General features: G+C 53.6%; 6 protein-coding genes across 6 annotated transcripts; 3 read left to right on the plus strand and 3 right to left on the minus strand.

The window, feature by feature from the left end:
- Positions 1-173: 173 nt before the first annotated feature.
- POX_a01703 (H/ACA ribonucleoprotein complex subunit GAR1) lies at positions 174-1,057 on the minus strand (the record flags this gene model as incomplete). The annotated part of the gene is made up of 5 exons (XM_050110628.1): positions 174-426; positions 505-650; positions 717-817; positions 876-923; positions 1,000-1,057. 5 exons carry the CDS (start codon positions 1,055-1,057, stop codon positions 174-176), a joined length of 606 nt encoding a protein of 201 aa, XP_049974396.1.
- Positions 1,058-1,302: 245 nt separating this feature from the next.
- POX_a01704 (Threonine--tRNA ligase, cytoplasmic) lies at positions 1,303-3,788 on the plus strand (the record flags this gene model as incomplete). The annotated part of the gene is made up of 5 exons (XM_050110629.1): positions 1,303-1,844; positions 1,910-2,174; positions 2,245-2,787; positions 2,858-3,544; positions 3,609-3,788. The coding sequence occupies 5 exons, from the start codon at positions 1,303-1,305 to the stop codon at positions 3,786-3,788; spliced, it is 2,217 nt and encodes a 738-aa protein (XP_049974397.1).
- Positions 3,789-5,381: 1,593 nt separating this feature from the next.
- POX_a01705 (Mitogen-activated protein kinase spm1) lies at positions 5,382-7,053 on the plus strand (the record flags this gene model as incomplete). Its single annotated transcript, XM_050110630.1, has 5 exons — positions 5,382-5,494; positions 5,619-5,751; positions 5,845-5,911; positions 5,978-6,292; positions 6,416-7,053. 5 exons carry the CDS (start codon positions 5,382-5,384, stop codon positions 7,051-7,053), a joined length of 1,266 nt encoding a protein of 421 aa, XP_049974398.1.
- A 1,145-nt stretch (positions 7,054-8,198) lies between these two features.
- POX_a01706 (uncharacterized protein) lies at positions 8,199-10,520 on the minus strand (the record flags this gene model as incomplete). The annotated part of the gene is made up of 3 exons (XM_050110631.1): positions 8,199-9,942; positions 9,984-10,188; positions 10,358-10,520. The coding sequence occupies 3 exons, from the start codon at positions 10,518-10,520 to the stop codon at positions 8,199-8,201; spliced, it is 2,112 nt and encodes a 703-aa protein (XP_049974399.1).
- Positions 10,521-11,696: 1,176 nt separating this feature from the next.
- POX_a01707 (uncharacterized protein) lies at positions 11,697-13,023 on the minus strand (the record flags this gene model as incomplete). Its single annotated transcript, XM_050110632.1, has 3 exons — positions 11,697-12,269; positions 12,366-12,869; positions 13,000-13,023. The coding sequence occupies 3 exons, from the start codon at positions 13,021-13,023 to the stop codon at positions 11,697-11,699; spliced, it is 1,101 nt and encodes a 366-aa protein (XP_049974400.1).
- A 545-nt stretch (positions 13,024-13,568) lies between these two features.
- On the plus strand, positions 13,569-14,102 carry POX_a01708 (uncharacterized protein; the record flags this gene model as incomplete). Its single annotated transcript, XM_050110633.1, has 2 exons — positions 13,569-13,583; positions 13,710-14,102. The coding sequence occupies 2 exons, from the start codon at positions 13,569-13,571 to the stop codon at positions 14,100-14,102; spliced, it is 408 nt and encodes a 135-aa protein (XP_049974401.1).
- Positions 14,103-14,531: the final 429 nt, after the last annotated feature.

The raw sequence follows: 14,531 nt of genomic DNA on the forward strand, positions 1-14,531 counted from the left end.
TCAAAGAGGACGACCAGATATTTTTGTATGACTGGATATAATTTACAGTCCCTGCCTGCATCCACAGAAGCAGCAATTGTATCAGGATAAGAAAGGAAAAAGTTTTCCTGCAGATAGCTCCCAAATCCCCCAAAACGCCATAACAAGAAAGTTTAGTCAGCTAGTAATGGACTTCAACCACGCCCACGGAAGCCGCCGCGAGAACCGCCGCGACCACCACCGCGAGAGAAGCCACCACCACGACCACCAAAGCCGCCACTGCCGCCACGACCACGGGGGGCACCGAATCCACCCCGACCACGGGGAGCACCACCGCGAGCACCGAAACCGCCGCGGCCACGGGGAGCACCTCCACGGCCACCGCGGGCACCACCGGCACGCTTGGGCTTAGCAGCACCTGGTGGAGGCTTGGGCTTGGGAAGGAACCTATGACGACGTTGTCAGTATGCGCTGCACGTAAAAGTCCCCAATGGCTCTCTAGTTGAAGACTGGATAAAAGCTCACTTCTCGAGAGGCAACAGCTTGTCACCGCCGATGTAGACCTTGTCGCCGGGCTTGAACGAAGTGGCGACAATGCCCTCCTGGGGCTTGATGGTGAAGTACACCTGGTTGATGGGACCCAAGACCTCGTCGACCTTTCCAATGGGGGTCTATCAAGAGACGTTAGCTCAAAGACCCACATCAAATGGACATTCTACATCGGAAATGCCATGTACCTTGTTCTCGAGGTAGATTGGGGCGTTGAAGTAGGGAATCTTTGGGTTGATCGATTCGCAAACCATCTCGCCCTCGCAAGCGTGCATGACGGTACCCATCTCTATCGACAATAATCAACATCAATCGCGAAAACCTCATATGAATTGAGTCTGAATTACCAAGAACTTGGGCGGGGGGACCGAAAGACGGCTGGAAGCCTCCGCGGCCTGTTCACCGAAAAAAATTTCGTTAGATCTCTCCGGGTCTTCATAGCGACATGTTGTGGAAGAATATGTCACATACCACCACGGGCGCCGAAGCCGCCCCGATTCGCACCAGTACCACGCCCACGGAAAGACATGTTTGAGGTTGTTGTCGTTGGGGGTGATCTTAGATAACGAAGTTTTCGGGTGGTGGAAACTTCATCGCGGTCAAGCGTCGCTAGCCAGGGCAGTTTCGAGTCACATGATACACCGCCTGTCCCTCACGAAACAGTCATTTTCCCCTCCAAGCGGGACGAAAGCCGCCTGTCGAGCCAGTCCACCTGCCCCTCTTTCCTTCTTCTTCAAGGTCAATTTCTCTGAAATCGCCCAGAGAGATTGAATCATGGCTTCCGAAAACCCCCAAGACTTGCCGGTCCGGCCTGCTGAGCAGACGGAGGGTAGCGCTCCTGCCCCGCCAAAAAATGCGAGAAAGCAGACCCCCGCTCCCGAAGTTCTCCCAGACTGGCTCATTGAACGGAATCGGTTCTTCGAAGAGCTATGGCAGCAACACCTCGAGGAGACTAAGAACCGTCCGCACCCCGAGATCAACGTGACTCTCGACATTGGCGATGGCAACCCCTCCTCGGTCCCCGCAAAGGCCTACGAAACCACCCCCGGATCATTTTTGCGCGACGTACCCAAGGAAGTGAGCGCCGACGTTGTCGTCGCGAAGGTCAACGGAGAATTGTGGGATCTCAACCGACCCTTGGAAGGCGACTGCACGGTCTCGCTCGTCTCTTTCCACAGCCAAGAAGGTCGGGATGTGTTCTGGCACTCCAGCGCCCACGCCCTCGGCGAGGCCTGCGAATGCGAGTTTGGATGTCTCTTGTCTCACGGTCCCCCGACTCCTCAGGGTTTCTTCTACGACATGGCGATTCCTGGAGGGTATGTGTGTAAACAGTCGTGTACTAGGGTTCGACGCGCCGGCGCTAATGAACAATGTTTGATAGTCGTGTGGTGCTCCCGTCCGACTGGCCAGCGCTTGATTCCAAGGCCTCGCGCATCTTCAAGGAGAAGCAGAGCTTCGACCGACTGTGGGTCTCGAAGGAAAACCTCCAGAAGATGTTCGCGTACAGCAAATATAAGAACTACTACGTGGATAAACTCACCGCTGGTGACGGTGCTTCCGTGTACCGCTGCGGAACACTAGTTGACCTGTGCCGTGGTCCCCACATTCAGAACACTGGCAAGATCAAGGCTTTCAAGATTCTTCAGGTCAGTCCAAAATCCAATGCTTGGGCATATGGGTGAGAGAGAGAACTAATTCATAATTTTTCCCCGACAGAATTCCTCTGCATACTTCCTCGGCGACCAGAGCAACGACTCCCTCCAGCGCATTCGTGGTGTCGCCTTCCCCGATAAGAAGTCCATGGCTGAACACCTCAAGTTCTTGGAAGAGGCTGAAAAGCGCAACCACCTGCGAATCGGCAAGGAGCAGGAACTTTTCTTCTTTGACGACGTCTCTCCAGGAAGTCCCTTCTTGCTTCCCCGGGGTACCATCATCTTTAATGCTCTGCAAAAGCTTCTTCGATCTGAATATCGCAAGCGCGGCTACCAGGAGATCCAGTCGCCAAACATGTATTCTACAGAATTGTGGAAGACCTCCGGACACTGGCAACATTACGCGGATGATATGTTCAAACTGAACGTGGAGAAGGGCGAATGGGCCTTGAAGCCAATGAACTGCCCTGGACACTTTATTCTCTTCGGTCATCGTGATCGAAGCTACCGTGAGCTGCCTATGCGCATTGCTGACTTCGGTGTTCTGCACCGTAATGAGGCCTCTGGGGCTCTCAGCGGCCTGACCCGCGTGCGCAAGTTCCAGCAGGTAAGAAAGCCAGTTGCTGACCACTGATCGTGGAGTTTCTAGCGTATACTAAACTCTACTCATCTTCCAGGACGACACGCACATTTTCTGCGAGCCTCACCAAATCATGTCCGAGATCGAGGGTCTCTTCGACTTTTTGCAAACCGTCTACGGCTTGTTCGGTTTCACCTTCAAGCTGAAGCTTTCGACCCGCCCTGAGAAGTATCTCGGTGATCTCGAGACCTGGAACTTTGCCGAAGATCAGCTGAAGAAGGCCATGACTAAGTTCAAGGGCAATGACTGGACCATCGATGAGGGTGATGGAGCTTTCTATGGTCCTAAGATCGACATTACTATTGCGGACGCCCTCAAGCGAGAGTTCCAATGTGCGACCATTCAACTCGATTACCAGGCGCCCATCAACTTCAAGCTCGAGTACGTTAGCAAGGAGAAGGCCGGAGAAGAGTCAGCAGAGCAGAAAGATGGGGAGAAGAAGGAGGGTGAGAAGTCGAACCAGCCCGCACCCGGTCGAGCCCGTCCCGTGGTCATTCACCGTGCCATTATTGGTAGTTTCGAGCGCTTCCTGGGCATTCTGATTGAGCATTTTGCCGGCAAGTGGCCATTCTGGATCAGTCCCCGCCAAATCATGATTGTGCCCGTCATGCCTGCTCTGAACGACTACGCCTTGGAAGTGCAAGACATCTTGCGCAAGGACAAGCTGAACGTTGATGTTGACGTCTCCGGTAACACCTTGGCCAAGAAGATTCGCTCCGCGCAGGTAAGCTTTTGCCAGGGAATCCGCTTTGGCTGGTGGACAATGCACTTACCCTCTTCTTCAACAGGTCAGTCAGTACAACTTGATCTTCGTGGTCGGACAACAGGAGATGGAGTCCCGCTCGGTCAACATTCGCAACCGCGACGACCCCTCCACCCAAAAACTGGGAGTGATGGTGCCACTGGACGAGGCTCGGGAAAAGATTCGGGCTTTGCGCAAGGAGCGCCGGTTGGAGACGAGACTGTAGGGAGCCTTCTGATGCAGAGTTCCCCCCACGGCGAATGGATTCCATGCGCTGGTCTCGTTTCTCCTATCGTGATGACTTTTACTGGTCTTCAATTGCCTCCGGGACATCAAACCACCTCTTACGAATATAAATGTCGAAATATTCACGATCAGCGATATACCACTAACACAAGCCTCACTGTTTCACTTGAATCGTAGACTGTAGATGGGGGGAAGGGAGCCGTATGCTTCGATCTCCTCTAGGTCACTCCAATGAAGATGGCACTTGGAGTTGTATTTCAGCCTTTGCTGCAGGGTAGGGGGTTTCTGTCTCAAGGCAGAGCCACATGACATGTTCATTTTGTATCACATCATGGGATCTACAGGAGTGGAGCTTCCCCATCCGGCCGATGAGCAGCTCCTCGTTGGTTGGGGTTGATCAATTCATCGGTGTGGTTTTATCTCTCCGGCCATAATTGACTCTATGCTGTGTGCAAGCTGTCAGGCTCAGAGGATATAAACTGCTTCGGTTCTGGCCTGTAGGGTTCTCACGATGATGAGCGATAGCCTCGTGGGCTTTGTTCCCGAGCGGCAGCTTCATGCAGGAGGCTCCAAGGTGAGAGGGAATAAAGGAGAAGAGATACTGCATAGCACGACTCCACTCGAGGACAAAGCAGTGCATGGGGGACTTCATCTTCAAGTGAAAGAACTTGACCTGCATCCTGTGCATGATTGCTGCAGCCTCCTCGGACCTTTCCCGGGAGTCGGATGCCCTCAGGGATTCTTTGATCGTGAGCATCAAAAGGGGCCACCCATGCCCTCGGCGCAAGGAAACCGACAGCTGTCGACTACGGTCCTTCTTTCAGAGATATCGAGCTCGGCTGTCATTGAGAATTGACACCAATGCAAAGACTCGATCACCGAACGCATTCGGACGGCCTACCGTGCACGAGATCCGAGACGTGGAACTCGACGGGAGTCTATCCGATCAGGGTCTCATGAACATCGTCTCTTGGTCCCGCAAAGAAATGATGCATTGACAGGATCCAACAAAGAAACCACTCCGGTGGTCCGCTGGAGCATCGAGGAAAACGGAGGGATTGGAGGACGAGAAGGAGGGGGGAAAAGGAATATCTGAGCAGTGCGGGGCACTTCAGCTTCTCATCACAGTCACATCGTCTCGCCTTCTCTTTTTCGCCGAGTCATCACGTTGTGTCTTTCGTGACTCTCTCGTCTCTCGTTCTTTCCACTCGCACTCTCCTCCCACTCCGACGGTTTCACTGCCAGTGCCAGGCCCCCAGAAAACCTCACCGATCTGTTCTACTCTATTCGATTCTCTCTTCTTTGAAAGCCCTCCCCCTTTTTTTTGGGCCTTTCCTCCTCAGCCTCCGTGGGAGTGATTGCCTCCGTTCATCTGCTCGAACGCGGATCGTACAATCGTTGCGTCCATTCTCTTGACACTCGTGGTGGGAGAAGCCTTCGAAAACACAGCCACGAAAAAGAAACCAAACCGCTTCCGATCGCTGCCTCGTTCTGTTGTCTCCGTCAACCTTAATTTCCGTGTCTCGTTGTACTCCCCCGCCCGTCTTCCTCACAACAACAGACCCCGCCCACCATGGCCGATCTGCAGGGTCGCAAGGTCTTCAAGGTGTTTAACCAGGACTTCGTCGTGAACGAACAATACAATGTGACCAAGGAGCTGGGCCAAGGTGCTTACGGTATCGTCTGGTGAGTGATGAACCCTGGCATGCCGTCTCGAGGCGGAGATGCAAGAAAGCATCCAAGTCCGAGAGCTCGTACGAGGGGGCAACCACATCGGGCTAACTTGACCCTATTCACTTCCAACACACAGCGCCGCCACCAACATTCAGACCGGCGAAGGTGTTGCCATCAAAAAAGTCACCAATGTCTTCAGCAAAAAGATTTTGGCTAAGCGGGCCCTGCGCGAGATCAAGCTTCTGCAACACTTCCGCGGCCATCGTAATGTATGCAGCTGCCCCCCTCAACCCCCCCGCCTCCTGCGTGGACCCCGCGATGCCCATGGTAATGTCCGGCTGGACTGACTCTGAGAATACTAGATTACCTGCCTTTACGACATGGACATCCCCCGCCCGGACAACTTCAACGAGACATATCTCTACGAGGGTACGAAAATCCCCGTTTCGTAGTTCTCCGCGCTAGGATCTTTGGTTCTGACCATGATTGATTTAGAACTGATGGAGTGTGACCTGGCTGCAATTATCCGCTCCGGTCAACCTCTGACCGATGCCCACTTCCAATCTTTCATCTACCAGATCCTCTGCGGTCTCAAGTATATCCATTCGGCCAACGTGCTGCATCGTGACTTGAAGCCCGGCAACTTGCTGGTCAATGCCGACTGTGAGCTGAAGATTTGTGACTTCGGCTTGGCTCGCGGTTTCTCTATCGACCCCGAGGAGAATGCCGGGTATATGACCGAGTATGTGGCGACGAGATGGTACCGTGCACCGGAGATCATGTTGAGCTTTCAGAGCTACACCAAGGCCAGTACGTATCACCCGTCCGGAGTTTTCCCTCTTCTCCCCCTCCGTCCCTGCCTACATCCGCCATACAGGTCCGCCGGGGACGAGAAGCATGACCGCGCTCGGAGCTAATGTATGTCCCCCACAGTCGACGTCTGGTCAGTGGGCTGTATTCTCGCCGAGCTTCTCGGTGGACGACCCTTCTTCAAGGGTCGTGACTATGTCGATCAGTTGAACCAGATTTTGCATTACCTGGGCACCCCCAACGAGGAGACTCTCGCCCGCATCGGATCGCCCCGCGCCCAGGAATATGTCCGTAATCTGCCTTTCATGCCCAAGATCCCCTTCCAGCGACTCTTCCCCAACGCCAACCCGGACGCGTTGGACCTGTTGGATCGGATGTTGGCTTTCGACCCTTCCTCGCGTATCTCCGTCGAGGAGGCTCTGGAGCACCCTTACCTTCACATTTGGCACGATGCGTCGGACGAGCCGACCTGTCCAACAACCTTTGACTTTCACTTTGAAGTGGTGGATGATGTCCCTGAAATGCGCAAGATGATCCTCGACGAGGTGATTCGGTTCCGCGCCACTGTCCGCCAACAATCTCAGGCCCATGCAGCCCAACAACAGCAGATTGCCCAGGCGGCCAATGTCCCGATCCCCGACCACCAGCAAGGCATGTGGAAGACCGAGGAGCCTAAGCCTCAGGAGGCGGCCGCTGGCGGCGGGCATATGAACGATTTGGAGGCTTCGCTGCAGCGCGGCATGGACTCTGTACACCGGTGATTCTGAAAATTTTTTGCGTTTTGGACATTTCCATATCTAGGCATTGATTGTGGTTGATTCTTTCCCATCTTGAAAACCTAGTCACTCCTTCAATCCCCTCCAGAATTGCTCGTCTTTTGCCCTGTTCTCTTATCATCCTCGTGTACGTGCGCAATGTGTGGCTGCAATGCGCTTGCTTTTGCTCGACAGGGTCTGGACCCAACGACGGTATATCTTTAAGCTAGATGATGTTCGCCTCTTGTTTTCATCTGCAGCGGAAAACGAGGTACATGTTCCGTTGCGTTGCTGCAATGCGTTCGGCCTTTCTATCGGGCGGTCTACTCTTTCTCTCTTTCCTTTTTTTTTGTTCTTGAAAAAACTAGATGATCATCGAAAAAGAGTGGACGATAACTATGAGAGATGTATCTCTTTGATTCTATTCTTTGCAGATGGATCTACCGTGAATCGGGGAGATGAAATGTCCGGATTTCTTCAACTTCAAATCCATTAAGTTACACATACTCTCTCTCACCCCTCAACTCACTCAAATCAGCGATTCGGAACAGAAGTGGAGGTTCCAATCTACCATGTGACATGACTAGTTGTTAGTCCTTTGAGGAAGCCTTTTCTCTGTGTGCCGAATCCGGGCGGTAAACAAGGATTATCCTTTATAAATAGACGCGAGTTGAGAAAGAGAAGGGGGGGGGGGGAGGGAGCGTGGTACATACAATTGACGCCCGGAACAGCTTGAACTCATGAGATTCAATAAAAAAGAGAGGTGCCTCCTATGGACGACGAAATCAAAGAATCATTGATATGGATGAGGTAAAAGGTAACACCTTAACGTCTTGAACAATGCCCTCTCTAGTCAGGCACCTCCCTTACTATATAGCATAGTTGAAACCGACCCCGGCTGGGCTTGACATGGACTGAAACAAGGTCTGGGATGAAAGTTTATAGCAATATATATATATAAATATATATAAATATATATAATTATATACAAGAGCGAACCTTGAGCCAAAAGAACATGACTACCTCCTAGATGCGCTGCGCCTACCAAGTCATCATGCCGTGGATGAAATCTGCCGTATAAAAGTCGTTCCATGCAATTTGATCCCTTGCTGCGCCATAGTTACTCGATCCAGCGCTCGGCTCTCCAGGCCTCAATAGTAGTACCCTCTCCACCAAACAGCCATACAAGCCGCGACGACCAAATCCAACATCTTCAACCCTTCATCCTCAATGACCAATTTGCCCAATTTGGCACTCTTGCCTCGGATTCCACCACCTGCTAATTCCCGCGCCAACGAAAAGTCCAGTCGATCTTCATCCGAGTCGGGCCCTCCACTGCTTGTGCTCCCGCTGCGGAGGTGGTGCTGATGCTGGTTCTGGTTCTGGTTCGGTGAGGGCGGGTACTGGTGCCGAAATTCGCTTTGGCGGGAAAAGGCGGATCGGAAGGAGGTGCGGCGTGTGGGCTGGCCGTGACTGGAAGATGCGCGGGGATGATCGGTTGGAGAGGATGATTGGGAATAGAGGCCGGATCCGGATTGAGCGCGTGGACGGGTGAGTTTGCCCGTGGTGAGAAGTTGGGAGATGGAGTTTCGTTTGGAATTGGGGTTGGATTCGGAGCTTGACAGGCGCGGGAAGTGACGGGGTGAAAGTGCACTGGGGCTGGCATGAGGTGCTCCGGTATGAGGATGAGGTTGATTGCCCTGTTGAGCGTGCTGGCTACGCGAGGCTTGATAATGTAGACTGGCCGCTTGGAAGGGCATGTTGAAACGAATCTCCGCAACGGTCACTGCCTGGTTGCCGTCGCCGCCGCCGCCGCCTTGTGAGACGTGTCCAGGGGTGGGGATCATGTGTTTGCATTTCAGACTGCGGCCATTGACGCTGGATGAGAACGTGCAGATGCCATTCCAGGGCGAATTGAACACGTAGTACCCGCTCTTCAATTTGGATCCTTCAGGAAGATGCCCAGTACTCGTATCCATGACGCCGCGAGGGCCACCGTGGGGATCTCCAAATTGCCGCGAGACGCACAGTTGACGGCGGAATTTGCCTGAGCCAGATGGCTGCGACTGCCCCCCCGGTGGAGGATGTCCGCTGGACGACGCGTTCTTGATGGCCGCAGGTATCGAAGACCCTGGTGACTGGAACATGCCCGGTGGCAGATTCGCAGCCAGGTCTGCTAACGAGAGCGTTTCGCGAGACCCCGCAAAGCGATTGTATCCAGGCGTGGAAATCTCAATATCGACGGCATTGCGATCTATCCGAGGTGTAGATATGGTTGCCACATTCCACTGCGTCCCAGAGGTCGGATCGCGCCGGATCAGCGTCAGGCGAAATCCTGCGTCACTGTGATGGACATGTACTGGTCGTGGCTGACGGCTGGGAGACTGCTCGGGGCTTCGATTTGGTGAGCGAGAACTGTTGTGCGACCAACGAGGCAGTAACTGCGGCCGACTGGCATCGAGACTATACCGACCAGCGGCCATGGTCTCAACCTTTTCTCTCCACACCTCTTTACTTCGACTCGGTGCATTTTGCACGTGGTTGGCAAAAGTACTCCACCGATTCCCCTTCCTAGATTGCTCGTCATTGATGGAGATTTCTTGAGGGACAGGAGTCTCACTGGCGGGCAGTGAGGGCAACGGTCGTCGAGGAATTGTGTTGTTGACCGAGTCCACCGACCCGTCCCTTGGCTCACCCTTGACTAGTTCAGGTACCGTCATAGTCGTGGTGATCTGCGGTACGCTGACCAAGGGTACCTTTTCCGCGGAGGCCTGCGATCCAGGCACTGGCCGGCGGGGCACTGGTTGCAGGCCGACTTTCTCTTGCGCGGGCAGCAACAGTGCCTTGGCCGCCGCCGCGCCGCAGCACCACCACCATTCGGCTCGCTTTCCGGGCCTGAAGATGTGTGTTCACGGCTGATCGGTTTTCGGCGCAACTTGTTCAGCCGAGCAAAATCACGTTGCGCAGTATCGCCCGACCCCTCCTGCCCATGAGATCGTTGCTTCTCGCGCTCGAGCTCCACTTCTTCCAGCAGCGCATCATCTTCGGGTGTTGCGACATGCAGGTAATACAGGGATGCATTGATCGCCTCCGCCGAGACACTCGATTTCGTGGGTGGCTTGACGGGCGAGAGGAAGATATCTGTCGCATATGCATGCATCCCGCAGTTAGCGCTTATCCTAACTGTGCATTTGAAGATCGGGTCTTCAATATTCTCTTTGTGCGCGAGCCGACATCGCCAACGTCAAACCTAGGCCACAGTCCTGACGAGACGAGACAAGCCTCCGCGGCGGAATGGGAGTTGACTCACCTTGGCTGCCGGGCACCCTCACGATGTACAGCTCCAGGGGGTCATGCTTTTCGTGGGTGGGATTGCGCGGATATGCGGGGGGATTGGCGGCGATGGCGGTGATGGACGACAGCGAGCGAGCTTCGACGGGGGGTGGAGAGGTGACCATGGAACTCGGAGACATGCTTTAAATGTACAAGGCAGGGCCGTCTCGCGGGGGTGTAGCCCCCAAAATCGGCGGAGGAGCAGTGTCCGGTCAAACGCTGAATGCTGAAGACGATGGGACGTGGAATATCCAAAAAGCTAAACTGGTGCAGAGGTTCCGCGAAGAGAGCGGGATGTTGCAAAGTATGTAGGGCCGGATTCTTTCCGGCAAAGCCAAGCTCGAAGGAGTAAACAACTCACAACACACACACGGGCACCTCGACAGGTCGTGTGAGCGACAGTCACGAACTGGACCCGCAGTGATGGAGTCGTCCTACGTAAGTGCCGACTGGACTATCCTGCACTTCCGCTCTACACATCAGCAGATTGAATGGGGCCTTGTTTATTCTTTCAACCACCAACTTCTACTACTGGGGGCACAAACTGCAGTTGAGTATATGACGCCCTACCTATGAGAGGCATGACGAAGCCCAAGTATGCGTACGCCGGGAATTAGGCTGCACTGGAGACGTTGGATGCAAGGAGATGGGCATTCTTGCAGTGTGGACTGGAGTGGCCAAAGCTCCAGATTGAGCGTAGTGTGGCGCAGTCCATCGGTGGCGTCGCCAGGCACCGACGAAACGATCGACTAGGAGAGAAGAACGAGACGGGTTCGAGTCGTATGAGTCCAAAAGGAAGAGGAGTCGACAAGTGAAAAAGACAAAAAAAAACTATTTGGAAGACAAGTCGGTCGCATACAGGATGAGAGTAATGGTCAAATTGAACAGCAAGTACATCTGAGTCCAAAGAACGTTCGTGTGGTTGAGCAGCTGGTATCTGCCGGTGAGAATTACAGAAATGGTGAATGAGCAACATCCGACGTCTGGGACAAGACAAAAGAGATGATGAGAGACGGCCAAGGCACGTGCTCTGAGGAAGAACAGGTGATCGCACTCGAGTCAAAAAAAAAGAAAAGAAAATAGGTTCCCTCCTAGGCGACGAGATTCATTTGACGAGACGGGAATGCAAGGGAATTGAGCCTGACAATCAGGCAAAGGACGGAGAGTAAAGAGAGGGAGAGAGAGAGAATGTATGTAAAATCCCAAAGAAAAACTCCAATGGAAACCCATCACAGAAACGCCCTGGGGAATGAACCATGTCCAATGTCCAAAAAAAAACAATAAAAGAAAAGAAATTAATGAATGTCCAAGCATCATCAGACTACGGTCTCAGATCGTTCTCCTTCCGCGATGACTGGTACACCCAATCCTCGATCGGGACTCTGCAACACGAGCTGTTCGTGACGTCGGGCACGGAGGAAGTCGCTCACAGCACGAATCAAAATAAACCAGCCCACGATCATGAGCACGTAGGAGATCCACTCGTTGGTGGTGATACCAGAGAGTGCGCCGCCGTCACTGCCACCGCCCGTTCCCACCGAGTTGGGATCAAAATTGTGGCTGTTGGGATCCGGTGGAGGGACATACTGGTCACTGCCACCGTCACCAGACGAGTCACTGCCACCCTTCATATAGAACCCCCACTGAACGAGCGTGAGGCCGAGACCCGCTCGACTGCCGTTCTTCGCGGCGTGGGTGGTGTGCAAGAGATAGGTCAACAAAAACCCGACCAGCTGGAAGGACATGGATATCATGGCATTCCACACAAAGGAGAAGACTGACCCGACCGGCAGCCCATCGACATACACCTCATCAGAGGAGATGCCGGGCGCAACGATCGTCGTCTCCCAATAGGGCGGGGTCGCATCGGCAGCAGCTTCTTCGTAAGACTAGACGACCAACTTTCTGTTAGCTCAGATACACAGAGAAAGAGAGGAAATGTAGCATGGTATTCATCATGCACATGGGACTAGGAATAGACTCACCGGAGGCAAATCTTCAGTCTTCTCGCCCCGTTCTGGCTTGGCGGCCAAGTTGGCGAACACTCCATCATTGGACGGAGCCACGGACCGACCGCTTCCCGCAGTGGGTGTGGTAAAGGTCGGCAGGATTGTTGGACGGCGCGATAATGGTGTTATGCGAGGTGGTTCCTGTCCATTTATTCGAGCATCGGAGGAAGAATATGCGGACGGTGCCGGCTGACCATAGCCGCCATGTGATCCGGTGTCCGGACTGCCACGCATCAACCGCTGCCGGTCGTCGGGCTCCTCGTCATCATCCGACTCATCACCATCACCAAAGGCATCGGCCAAAGTCTGATCATTGTCATCATGGACCGAGTCGCTGTGAAGAAGTCGTCGCGAAGACGGTGAAGTCGACCGAGATCCGGAACGGAACGAGGGAGGCGGAGAGTTTGGAAGACCGTCGCTTCTGCGGGTAGGATTTAACGGATAAGAATGAGAATCGTCATCTTCATCCTGGGCATTCACCTAGATGTCAAGTATGCCAAATCAGTTCAACGTGTCCAGTCACCGCGACTTGGGTGAGCGAAGGCGAGGCGGAGCCACCTTGGTGAGAAGGGGATCAGCGGGATGAGGGGGCCACGAGAGGATGACGAACCCGTTGATAGCGCTGCGAGCTCATGACGAGCTAGGCAGGAAGAGTGTGTACGCAGGGAGGCAGCAAAGGGTCGGCAAAGAGAACGAAATCGAAAGAGGGCGAGGAAGGGAAATGGAGGAGAACGAAGACTTGACTAATGACCGAGCCAGGCGGAACGTGGGATATGCTGTAGAATCACCGGGAATCATGGGCACGGCGTCGAGACCGTGAAGAGGAGTCTCCGGTGTGGCCTGAGATCTGCCTGAGGCGAGGCCAGAACGTAAAGTACCGGGACTCCTCAGCAGTCACGACTTACGCTGTTCCGATCGGGCACAGCTGAGTGGTCGTGACCGGCGGAGGCAAAAGGTGCGCTGATTAAGCAACAGCTGGGCCGGGCTTGGCGTGGATCGGATCTGATCGCAGCAAGTGGCAGAGTAGTTCATGTCATCGAACTTGTGACCCAGTCAGGACTCTCTGTGGTAAAACTACAGTCTTGCCTGGTCCACCACATCCACACTGATACCGTGTCGGTGCCCAAAGACTCAAGTCGTCATCTACCTCGCTCACATCAATCTTACCGACTGTTGACCATGGCCAAACCTCAGGTACGCATCGCATGGCCTTGTACTGTCGCTTGAACCGCGAGCCTCGCAATAGGACCCCGTGACCTTTTACTTCTTTCTTTGCAAAAGATCGAAAACGAGCCAACTGAACTGACAATCTCAACCCAGTCCCTCAACCCGCGGTCCCTTCAGACTCGCCTCTCCCACATCCTTCAGCACTGGCCCAAAGATGCGGTGCGACCGGCTTCAGTCTCCGTGCAGACGTACATTCAACGCCAGCTCGGCGAGAATCAGACCCCCAACACACCCTCTCAATCCCAATCCACATCCGAGGGTGCACCCAAAGCCATTCCTCCAATTTCCGAGTCCTCTGTGAACGCTCTGTCCGCACTATTGGAAAATCGCTTTGCCAACAAATTTCCGCTGTCGCAGAAGATTCGCTATCCGGCGAGTGACCCAGAGTATTATGACAACTTGATTCGGGAATTCGAAGAGGCGCCAAACCGAGACTGGTTTGGCCGGTTGCGCAAGCGACTAGGGGGTTTGTTGCGACTGCAATGATGGTCAAACAGGAGGGGGCTTTGTCGGAACTGGTGCTTTTCCAGTCGTTGACGTGTATGAATACGGATTTTCAGGTGCTCTTCTGGTTCGAGAGGTTTCTAGTGATTTTTTGTTGCGATAGAGCGAGGGATATGGCAGGTTCATCCTCAACACTGTAACATTACTTTTTGATTCGAATTGAGATAATACCGCTCATGATCTTATGATCGTTCTTTGGGTTCTAATGAGAGGCATCTTCTGTTCGGTGGCTGACTTTCTCTCGAAATGAAATTTCTTTTCTCGTGGTGATCAGATAAAAGAAATACGGGGTATTCGTGAAACGATGATTCTCAGATGAGCTTGTACAGTGTGTCACGGATATCATCCTCGGTAAACAAAACCAATCAAATGCAACGCTGGGGGGGGGGACAATCGAACAAAAGTGCTGAG

The sequence above is a fragment of the Penicillium oxalicum genome, chromosome I (genome assembly GCF_001723175.1).
Source record: "Penicillium oxalicum strain HP7-1 chromosome I, whole genome shotgun sequence".
NCBI lineage: Eukaryota > Fungi > Ascomycota > Eurotiomycetes > Eurotiales > Aspergillaceae > Penicillium > Penicillium oxalicum.